The sequence below is a fragment of the Arvicola amphibius genome, chromosome 2 (genome assembly GCF_903992535.2).
Source record: "Arvicola amphibius chromosome 2, mArvAmp1.2, whole genome shotgun sequence".
In the NCBI taxonomy this organism is placed as follows: Eukaryota; Metazoa; Chordata; class Mammalia; order Rodentia; family Cricetidae; genus Arvicola; species Arvicola amphibius.
The window spans coordinates 123,726,474-123,738,699 of NC_052048.2; the positions used below are offsets into that span (position 1 = coordinate 123,726,474).

Here is a 12,226-nt window from a genome sequence, read left to right on the forward strand (position 1 = left end):
ATGCCTTCCCTTCTCCAGCTTTACAGTCATTGCTTATTGCTGTCATTTCCTCCTGATGCAAAAAAACACTTAGCAACAGAGGTCACAAATGAAAAGCAGGAAGGCGTCCTATGAAAGAGAATGTCCAGGACTTCAGAGGCATCAGCAACCCATGTGAGCCCTCTGTAGTCATCTTAGAGCCTAGACGCCATTAAAAGAGGAACCTTGCACACTTCCACAGAAATTATCTGAGCGCCCCAAGCTAAGCCTACGGTAGCTTATGTACTGGGGGATGAATCAAATTTTATTAGAACATTTCTCAAGTTTTTTAAACCAAAGGTTGAATTTTAATGAACCCTAAAAAGACTTTCTTGAGAAAGTTCTATATTTCACAAAGAGGACAGAGGCGTAAGGTCTAGAGGTAAACAGCACATCTATGAGTCACAGAGGGCTTTTAAACTCATTAAAATTCAGTGCAATTGATTTTTTTTCTTGGCTCGTGAGTGCCAATCTCCCCTGAACTACCATGCCCAGTACCACTCCACTGCATAGACTATCCTGTCTATGCCACTGTCTGGGCGAACATTTCCCTAGGTTGTAAGAAAATGTATATAGAGAGAGACATGAGTCTGGGCTTCCGGGGTTGACAAAAGTCTGGAAGACCGGATGGGATGATAATATGGGACAAGGACAAACGTGGCAACCTCACATCTTCTTCTCACACAGAGGCTGGTCCAAGTGACTTCCGCTGCAGGTGGAGAGACTGTCTTCACACAGAGGTCTATCTGGGTAAAGCTGTATGCATTCAACCCTGCCCCTTCCACTGAGAAAGACATTTTCCCCCCATTCTTTAAGAAAAATGAAACTCTTCTATATTCATAAGGGCTTTTCCCACTCAGGTGACCTCTGAGCCAAGATATTGGTAAATATATAATACTAGCAAACCTGGAAAAGCATAAAACAACTCTACTAAATCCATATCTACACTGACAGACCATACAGATATTTGCAATAATTTGATTGAAGACAGACTCTTGCTAAAGTCACTGTGCTCTCAAACTCAGGCCTGAACTTCCTTCCAAGGACAACACCTCCCCTCACCCCACCCCTGCTCCGGTCTCTCAAGTAAAAAGTACAAATATAAGTTGTCCAGCTTGAGTGAAGTGTCCACACCCAGACAATAGCTTGGGAATACTAATCACGGTGGTTAGTGGCGTTTGAATGGCCTGGGGTACACATGTAAGGATGGTTCTGGAGGCCTGTGGTGGGTACTACCCTCTGGCTGGTGACCCAGCTCCGCAGAGCCGATCTGCTCTGCAGGGACTGGAGAACCCCAGACATTGCAGTCACTCCTGTTTTCCTCTGAGGGAGGCGGCGCGTGCTCTTCACTTCAGTCAGATGTCTGTGTGGCCGCTCAGGGAGCCGCGATTCTATATCCTGTGCTCGTATCAGGAAAATCCTGCTGCGTGGTCCAGGGTTCAGCTGGACATAGCTGGGCCAGGCAGCCACTCAGCAGCTCTGTGTGACGGAGCACATGCTGAGCCCTGGGAACAACTGAAAAGTAAGAAACCACAAACACAGGAGGACCGCACAGGAGAGAAAGCGGCAACCTACTGCAGTCAGGCATTAGATCAACACCTGGTATGCAGTCCCTGGAGGTGGAAATACAAGGTGTCAACCTGGTTCTAAAAGACCTTTATTTCCCTTGCTGAAGAGGCCGGGATGCATTTTATGCTTTTAGCAATCATAATTGATGAATTTAAAAAAAATGCACACTGAGTACATTGTTAAATGAAACACATACATGTGTAGCCAACACTGCTCTCCACTAAGTCTGGCGCTGCGGTAACCTAAAGTGAGAGATGGAAAAAGGACAGGCATGCGCTTGGTTGATGCTTCTCAGAACAGAAGACGTGGCTGGAAAGCATAGAATTATATAGTTCTTTAAAAGGTTGAGAACGAAAAGGAAGCAATGAACGGTACAGGACTCAGGGTGCTTGCCTAGAGAACACACCGGGAAAGTACTGCTGACGTAAACATGGAAATCCATTTAACGCTAACTCCTTCCTGCATTCCCAGCGCGGCGGAACAAAATTTTCCTCTTTACCTATCCACCCACGCTTCTCTGAGCAACAGCGACAACATATTTAGTCAGAACTTCCTCTTCTCTCCTTGAGGGGCACAAGAATCTGCAACCCCCAGAAGGTGGGTCACTGTCTGACGTCCCACAGCTAAAATGCAGGGACAACCATTTAAGCAACTGCTCCCTCCAAACGGTCTGAGGCCAAGTTCCTGAGCTTCCTGTTTTTATTTCCCAGATACTTGACACTGGTTTCCGCCTTTTGGTAGCCCTTTCTGTTTTTCTTGTATCACTTATCAGAACATCAAAACGGCAATGAATTCAAGCATGTTTTTAACAATAATTCTTCTAGAAGTCTGTACCTGTCATACTCACTTTTAGAATATTGATTTAAGCATTAACCTAAGATAAAAAGTCTACTGTTTCAAACATTTATTTTGAATCTATTTTCTTTCCCCTCTCACTGTTGGAATTTAAAATGAAATAGAAGCTAAAGTCATTTCAAGATTATACACACATACTTCTATATGTACATCTCTTCATTTATAAGCATTTGTTTTTCCTAAATGAAAAAAGAATGAAAAGCAGAATGAAGACTCTAACTCTATAGCTAGCTGTACAGACTTGAGGTCTAGTTAATTTTGCCTTCTGATGTTTTATTTGCAAGTTCTTCATAGTAAAGTTTTGTTGCTTTTTAAAGAACAGCATACTGCATTATCAATTCATGATTGTCTTCACAAAAAGAATGCAGAGCGACACAGATGTAAAAGTGCACAGTGGCCTGATTGTCCCAACTGAGTAGAGTAGGGATCTGTAGACGGCATTTGAGTAGCGAAGGAAAGCCATCGGGGACCCTGATGGTAATGAGGTCCTTGCACCAACTGGAAGGTGAGGATAATGTGTTTTGCACTTGGCTACAAGAAGAGCTAATAGTTCCAAAGCTGATAAGCAATATTAATTGGGTTCTTTTAAAATTAAAATTTAAGACAATTCCTATGAGTTAGAGTAATACATTCATAGGCATAACCCAGCATGGTTGTCAGGTCTAATTAGCTGAAGAAAAATAGAAACGAGGCTGAATAACTTTAATGAAGAACCTGACTTAGCAATTAGGAATCTGTAAATACCGAAGTCCTAAAGTTGAGAAGGCAAGGTCACATGTGTTGTTTACACTTTTTGAGGAAACAAGAGAAGATACACACACACACACACACACACACACACACACACACATATCATCATCATCAATGAATTCATTTGCAGCAGCCTGAAAAGGCCAAAATTGTCTCCTCGATGTCACAACCCTCATTAGACAGCACGCAGCCCAAATCTATCCTCTCGTCAACAGAACATTGTTAGAAGAGTCTTCTAGGTTTAAGTGTGCTAAATCAAGTTTCCAAATAACCAACAGTCACATACAACTATTTACATGACCTGTAAGTTAATAATTAAAATGTTATTGTTTCTAATAGTCCATACTACATTAGACAATATTTGGGGGCACTGATATTTAATACCATGTAGGATACAGGGGAGTGAGTAATCCACATGAAAATCCAAGGACAGGAGGTTTTAAATGTAAGGATCAGACCGCTTGGCTATGCAAGGTTGTCACTCTATTTCACACAGATGCTTTTCTCCCGAATCTAACTTCAGGGTTTATTTTATCCTTTGGTATGTGGTCTTATGCATAATAATATGAATGGTAGTAATGATTAATGGAGGAGTGTCTATGTGTTACTTTCATTATTAATAAAGAAAACTGCCTTGGCCCTTTAAGAGGACAGAAAATTAGGTAGGTGGAGTAGACAGAACAGAATTCTGGGAGAGTTGGGGAGACACTTCAGGCAGTCGCCATAGTGAGTCTCCATGCTTCTCTTCTCCGAGATGGACGCAGGTTAAGATCTCTCCTGGTAAGCCACACCTCGTGGTGCTACCCAGATTACTAAATATGGGTTAAAGGAAGATGTGAGAATTAACCAATAAGAGGCTGAAACTATGGGCCAGGCGGTGTTTTAAAAGAACACAGTTTCCGTGTAATTATTTCGGGTGTAAAGCTAGCCGGCGGCCAGGTGGCTGGACGCAGCCCCGCCGCTTCCTTCTACAAATGATGATCATAATTTTCTACATTTACATACTATATGTGCATGTGTGTGCGTGAAGACAATTTGGAGGAGTTAGTTCTCCCCTTCCATCACATTGGTTCTGAGGATAAAACTCAGATCATCGAACCTGGCAGCCAGGGTCCTTACTTACCCACTGAGCCACCTTGCAATGCATCAACAGCAGTGCCAGGTAAAACGCCTCCATTGCATTTTAATTTCTTTTAGCATTTTCTTGGAGGAAATCTTTAATTGCATAGTGAGACCACTGTGTGTTGATATTTAAAGTAAAGCAGTCTGAAGCATACACTGTATTTGGAAAAACAAGGAAGAAGTTGTTCAAAGTTGGTCTAGTGAGGAAGAAGTTGTTCAAAGATGGTCTAGTGATTAAAGACACAATGTTCTCCTGGGACAGCATAACAAATCTGTTTCTCTGGGGAGGGAAGAAGAGCTATATGAACAGGCTCTCCTACTCAACATGGGGACAACCAGCAGGAACTCTTTCTGCTGGGGCTTGCTGGCCACGCACAGTCCCCTGCTGTAGGTGAGCCTTGGTGAATCAAGAGCTCTGAGACAACCAGAGACACCAGGCCCTCCCTGTGGATGTAGCGCAGGAGAGGATGTGTGGGCGGGGCAGAAGAGCAGGCCTTCTACCTTCCCCTGCTTATATCATAAGACAGCAGCCTTCCTATTGCATCTGGAAGTGTCTCCATCAGGTGGTTCCAAGGGCAAGAGAAACAGGAGGGAATTCCATGCACTGCCTCACATAGTGGATAAAGGTTAATGCTACACACACAGCATCAAGTTACCTCATTTTTCTGAGGGTTTTTTCTGGGAGGACCCCCAACTTCTACCTCATATCTCCATCTAAAATTTTTTTTGAGAAAGTTCTATGAAAGAATACAGTACAATACTGCTTTCCAAATACAAGTTAATTTTTGTTTAGTGACAAATAGTACAAATGGCACCGAGAGAGAGCCGGGAGTCCTGAGGGGGGTCACAGAGCACAGAATGTACTGTAGCCAAGAGACCAGGAGAGAGATAACCATCAGAAATAAAATCTAACCTTGGCTCCCAATCCTGTAGAGGACAAATGTGAGAGAAAATATCAAAACACTAAAAATGAGCTAGAAAGAAACAATATCTTTCCTTAGACAGAAATGAAATAATAAATTGAGTTAAAAGCCAATGCTCTGATGGCCTTAAAATTCAAAAGGAAACAAAATAAAACAAAAACATGCAAGCAAGCAAAAACTGAAGGCGTCTATTTCTGTGTCAATATCAGGTTGGCTTCCGAGAACAGAAACACACAACACAAAGACCAAACTTCCATTCGCGTTAAGCAGCAACAGGAAAATAAATACAGATCGGAAACGCTGTAAACTGAGTTTGTCTTGAGGCGCTCATAACTCATCTTTTGTTAGGAAATGACATTCGAACTTCCCCTTCATAATACCGTTTATTCTCCTGCACCCACAGAGCCACCCAGAAGAAGTCTATGGCTAACGGTAGAGCAGGGTGGACCTGGGAAGTCAAGGGACGAGTGGCATGTGTATACTCAGCACCTCCTGCATGGCCGGGCACAGGCAGGGCAGCATGAAGCCTAAGCAGTAGCTGGAAGGAAAGGGAACAGCCCCTGAAGGTACAACTGAGTGCTGGCGGAGGGGAGGGCTCTTCTGGATCCTGATAGTCCATGGCCATCATCCCAGTGGCACTTCCCTTTCCAGTCATTTCCTTAATTTAGGATTTCTGCTTTGAGCCAGCTCCCCTTCTGGGCTGGCCAGCTCTAATGCAAACAGTCCTACAAACTTTAAGGAATGCAGAGCAAAGCAACAGAGACTGATCAATCACTTAACGATCAGTTAGAAATTATGTATTCCATTTTACCATTCTGGTGCCAACAACCGTGGATGAGTCTGTCACTTAGTTGAGAGCAGCTATGACTAGGACTTCTCTCACCGCACGGGTCCTTTCATGCCACTTCCGGTTGCTAAGCACCCTTTCTCCTCTATCAAGTCTGTTCCTGCTACATTAGTTTTCCTAAAGCATGTTCCGTGTGCTCACATCACTGATGTACCCCAAAGTCATGGGAGACACCACATTCTCATTAGCCTTATTTCCACTTCAGACCCCACTCCTCCCCCCGAGTTTTAGCTTCATCGTGCATCTCCATGGATACCTCAAATACAGCCAAACAAAATCTGGAGGTTCTTGTCAATCAGTCTCCCATGGAGCTGCTCTCACTGTATCCCACAGATAGCAAATGACCACTGCACATAACCTACGCATCAGCCCCCTAAAATCTATCTTGGCCATCACCCGCTAGCCTTTTTTTTTAAATTTATTTATTTATTATGTATACAATATTTTGTCTGTGTGTATGCCTGAAGGCCAGAAGAGGGCACCAGACCTCATTTCAGATGGTTATGAGCCACCATGTGGTTGCTGGGAATTGAACTCAGGACCTTTGGAAGAGCAGGCAATGCTCTTAACCGCTGAGCCATCTCTCCAGCCCCACCCACTAGCCTTTTATTCTGATACCTGCCCTCCCAAATCTGGGAGGTTTCCTCTTCTTTATCCGTTCATATCCTTCAACAAAGCTTGCCGATTCAACCAATCCCAAGCCCTCCCGTCGATAACATCTTCTCTGTCCAAGCTTGCCTTTACAGTCTCACTTCTGCAGAACTACTCAATGCATTTCTCAGAGTTAAACTCAACTGCTAGTTCCTCCACTCAACCTCTGTTCACAGCAGATTATCTGTCCACTGAGTACAAGGCAGTGATATCAACACCGCTTGTCAATACAGCTGCTCACCTTCCTTCAGTCAGCAAAGGGTGCACATCATTTAACATCACTCCTAAATACTTGGAGCTAAAAACCAAGGGAGCGTTTCTAAAGTCCCACGTCTCTACCTCTGTTTCCAAAATGTTTAATGTGCAACGCCAAGTGTGCTGTACAATCCACACTATTCTAGAGTCCCACGTAAAGTGTGGCTAAGAAGCCTATTTAAGGATACATTTTACAGATCACTCTTTAGCCAAGCAATGTGAACTGGGATGCTTCACCATCTCCTAAGTGGGGTCGTTTCTCTTTTCCGAGAGGTCTTGTCTCAGGGATCCTCTCTTGTTCACTTAAAGTGTGTGTATTCAGGGAACATCACAATACAACGCTAGTACATTCGTCTGCAGACTTCTCGGTTCCCCTCCCTGCTCCTGTTTACTGTCCCTGTCACACTGTCCCCAAGGTCCACTGCAGCTCGCATGGGTTTTCTCACCTCCAGTGATCCTATTCCTTGAGCAATTCTTCAGTCTCCTCATCTTTATTTCCTACTAGCTACCTGCATAAAACCTTGTTTGTACTGACCACTTTTCCTAGTGTAAATCATACCGATTCTCAGTTCAAAAAAATTGTATTCTTTAGTTCTGGTTGTTCTCAGTTCTAAAATTCACCATTATCCAAAGAGACTTTACCCTCCACTGTTGTGGAATATTATGTTAACTAGGCAAAGATGAGCTACACTTGTTTACACTGTGGAATATTACTTTTACCATGTAAAGGTGTGTTACATTTGTTTATGTTGCATTTAATTATTAATTAAAAATTAAAAATTATGTTGCACACATTTCACCTTGTCGCCTATACACCTAATTGGTCTAATAAAGAGCTGAACAGCCAATAGCTAGGCAGAAAAAGGATAGGTGGGGCTGGCAGGCAGAAAGAATAGATAGGAGAAATGTAGGCTAAAAAAAAGTAGACCAAGAGGAGAGAATGAGGAACACACCTGGGGCAGGAAGCCAGGAAGCTGCCAGCCAGTCAGACACGAGAATTAGTGAATGTAAATTATACAGAAAGAAAAGGTAAGAAGTCCTGAGGGGAAAAGTCGATAAAAGAGAAACAGGTTAGTTTAAATTAAAACAGCTAGCCAGAAACGAGTCTCAGCTAGGCAGAACATTCAAAACCAGTAATAAGTCTCTGTGTCATGATCTGGGAGCTGGTAGGTGGGCCAAAATAAGAAGCCTGGGACACTCCACCATATCTTAAGTTACATCTGGGTCATTCTTTCTTGACCATAAGATAACTAGAGCATCCCAACTATCAAGTTCCTATTACTCCCAATGACTTAATTATACACAAGTTCAAGAGCATCTTTAAGTTTTGCATGTTGCTGAACAATAAGAAAGCATTTATTCTTCAAAATTCCTCCTCAGAAAAGGGAAATTCTCCAATCTCGAGTTCTGGAAATGATCTCAAAAATTACAGGATGCCTTATTTCGAATAACAAAGCATTCAACCTGCAATGACCTCAATCAATTCACCTCTGGATTATATGAAAGCCTTCTGACAAAATTAGCTTTTTTTTTTAAGTGAAGGCATATAACCTGATACAGCAATTACTGTGAGGATGATTTCAGTGTACGAGATGATAGCTGTCACAAATAGTCATTGTAGGATCACTTTTCCAAGGTCATGAACAAATGCCTAATTCATTACACATGAAACTGTCCTAACTGTATGTGAACAGCAGGTCTGGTGACAAATTTCTTATTGAAACTGCTACATCTCGAACAAGGTAGAGGGCTGTGCAGGGGCTATACTCAGGAGCAGGGCGTTAGCTAAATGACGGCATCGTGGCTGAGTGACAACCACTGCAGAGCAGTGAGCAATCTGGAATAAAGCAGCTTCATAAATGTAAGAATGGCAAGAAGGGAAGGATCTAATCTGCCATTCTATCTCATATAATCTATCTTTTTTTTTTTTTTTTTGGTTTTTCGAGACAGGGTTTCCCTGTAGTTTCTAGAGCCTGTCCTGGAGCTAGCTCTTGTAGACCAGGCTGGCCTCGAACTCAGAGATCCGCCTGCCTCTGCCTCCCGAGTGCTGGGATTAAAGGCGTGCGCCACCACCGCCCGGCCTAATCTAACTTTTAAAATATGCATAAATCCGCTGATGATTTAAATAGTCATATAACCAACTCATCTATAACCCTAGGCGTTTGCATCACGGTTAACCTTGTAACTTACCTATATATGGAAACTCCAATTAACAATGCACAATTTAAGGACAGGAATGGATGCTATTTACGATTCTCTGTAGCTATGAACCTTTATGTCAGGCTGGGGAGAGAAGGCAGCACACAGAACCAACTATGCAGGACTCACAGGGGCTCACAGAGACCGAAGCAACAATCATGGAGCTTATGAGGTCTGACCTAGGTCCTCTGCATATATGTTATAGCTGTGTAACTTGTTCTTGTGGGGAGTGGAGGCATCTCTGACATTCTTGCCTACTCCTGGGACACTTTTCTTCCATTGGGTTATTTTGTCCAGCCTTGATGAGGGTTATGTGCCTAGTCTTATTGTGACTTGTTATGCTGTGTTCAGTTGATAACCCTGGGAGGCCTGCTCTTTTCTGAAGGGAAGCGAAAGAGCAGTGGCTCTGGGGGAGAGGGAAGGTGGGGAGCGCTGGGAAGAGAGGAGGGAGGGGAACCTGTGCTCGGGATGTGATTGATGAGAGAATAGGTAAGCAACTTTAAAAAGTCGGTAGGAAAGCCCTTCCTTGCCTAGCATGCGTGAGGCCCTGCCTGGGTTCAATTACCTGTGCCACAAAATACTACTGCTAATAATAATTCATATTTCATTTCTATTATTTTCTGCTATATTCTCTCAATGATTAAGTAGTTCTGGTAAATACAAAAAGCAGTATTATTTTATAGGTTATTATAAATGCCTTATTATTTACAGCAGTTTAATAAATCCAATACATTGTAAATGTAATACATTCCAGAAACTCCAGTCCTGCTCTACTGCCCCAGGGGCTTGATTTTTGGACGATGAAGTTCTTGTTATTCCAAACTGCATGTTTTGTCATTCTTAAAACGACAACATTCTGAAGGAAAAAGGTGAATTTAAGACTGTCTCCTCTTCACACTTTTTCTCTTATTTCCAAAAGGAACCTGGGGCTGAGGGAAAACTCAGTGCCACATGGACAGAGCTGACATCCAGGCCTCCCTCCTTCCTCTCAGTTTTTGTTGCGAGTTCCAACGCTAAACTTTGGGCACTTCTCTTGGGATTTCTAAGTTTACAAGTATATTTTCAAGGTATTGATCGCTTTTCCTAGGTTGTATGTATGAACGGACAAAATTTCTAGCCCATATTAGTGTTATTTCTTGTGCTATTAATCCAATTTCTGACTTGTCTTCAGAGGTGAAATTTCTCACAGTCCATTCATACCTTCCCGATTCTGGCTCCTGGCGAAATTAACCTTAGCTTTCAACGTAAAGGCACACTTCTCCCCTCTGGCGCGCTCTTCCTGTCTGCCAGATGAGCCAGCTTTCTAATTAGCAGAGCACCACGCAAGGGTCAATCAAGCAGAATGAACCCAGTGACAACAGATGCTGATCCCAAGCATACTACTCATGAAATCATCATTATGCAGAGGTGACCTAGGCCAGCTGGCACAAGGCACCGTGCTCACGAGATGACAGCACACCATCCCCTACTTCTGGGAAGCGCGCGCGCGCGCACACACACACACACACACACACACACACCTCCGGTCACACCGGCACCCGATACGCATTTCGAATCCCAGGACTCCATAAGGTTGTACTTGCCTCGGCAGGGCTCATATGCTATCATGGTACAGAGTCACACACTGTAAAGGCTTCCCAATGGACTGGTAATGAAGAACCCACGCTTACCTTCAATCCTCTTTAAAGCAGAAAGACACATGTCCTTCCTCGGAAACTCGAAGGGATTGCTGCAGGTCCGGATGGTGTCACATTCACATTTCCCATTGATGATATTGCAGCCCGAGATAAGATTTTCATTGCATGGTTCAAAACCGAGCAGCTGGTCATCGTCCCAGTCCTCATCTGTAAAACAATCATGCACAGAACGGTTTGCTCACTGCTTCATACAAGTGCCTTGAGATCAAACACACGCTGGGATGTCAAGGTGAGCATCCCACTGGGAGGCCTTCATTTGTGAAAGGCAGTGTGGGCGGAAACTGTACACGCGAATGCAACACAACCTCGTCTTAGTCACTGGGAAGCCTGAAATACAGCCACACATGTAGAAATTAAATAGTCACATACACAAACATTTCTGACCAAAATCCATGACTCCTGTGTGCCACACACCAAGTATGATCCCTACAAAATACTTAATTGAGGGAGAAGGTCTTGGGAGGTCGTCCAGTCGATAAAGTGCATGCCGCCCAGTCGGGAGGACCCACGAAAGCCGAGTGTGTTGCTGTTATACTCCCAGTGCTGCGGAGAAGGTGACAAGAGGACCCCAGGGAGCTGCTGGCCAATCAGCCTGGTTGAATGGGTGAATTCTACAGACCCTTTCTCAGAAAAAAAGGGTGGATGGTTTCTGAGGAATGACATCCAAGGTTGTTCTCCGTCCCATATGTACAGGCGTGGAACACACACACATGTTTAAATGTTTAAACAAAGCTTTTTCAACTTCTCCACTTTCACTAGATGTATATATGTGAGTTACATTTGCCAATCTCAAAAGGAAAATTAGGTTAACTTTTTTCTTACTGTAGACCACAATACACCAAGTCAGCTAGTAAACATCAAACATCAGATACCACTGAGATAAGAGAATGAGATCCAAAGGAGGAGATCACCTTCGGCATATTTGGGACCCACTGATGGTACTTAACACTACCTACAACGGAGCTGATGATGACCACAACACAAAAGAGCTACAACCGAGTGAGAGAAGAGACTCCATGACATTCAGACGCTGAGACCAATTCAGGTGATGGCCATGGACTGGAATAGACAGTAATAAAACAGGTTCTAAAGCCAGCAATGGAACTGGAAAGAGGGCTCAGTGGTTAAGAGCAAGAACTGCTTTTGTAGAGGACCTGGGTTCTATTCCCAGCATCCACACTGGCAGCTAACAATCTCCTGTAATTCCATTTCAGGGGAGCTCTGATACCAACTTCTGGCCTTCATCAGTATCTATCCTCATGTGTACACACCCATACAAATACATATAATTACAATTAATGAGAATTAAAATCGTTAAAACCAGCTTTTTCTGGGAGCCA

The 12,226-nt window shown here is 43.4% G+C and overlaps 1 protein-coding gene across 1 annotated transcript in view; it reads right to left on the reverse strand.

Moving 5' to 3' along the window:
* Crim1 (cysteine rich transmembrane BMP regulator 1) overlaps window positions 1–12,226 on the reverse strand; it is a 175,616-nt gene that overhangs the window by 126,566 nt on the left and 36,824 nt on the right. The window contains exon 2 of the mRNA XM_038320549.1: window positions 10,860–11,033. Coding sequence (XP_038176477.1) covers window positions 10,860–11,033 — 174 coding nt within the window. The remainder of the gene's footprint in view (window positions 1–10,859; window positions 11,034–12,226) is intronic.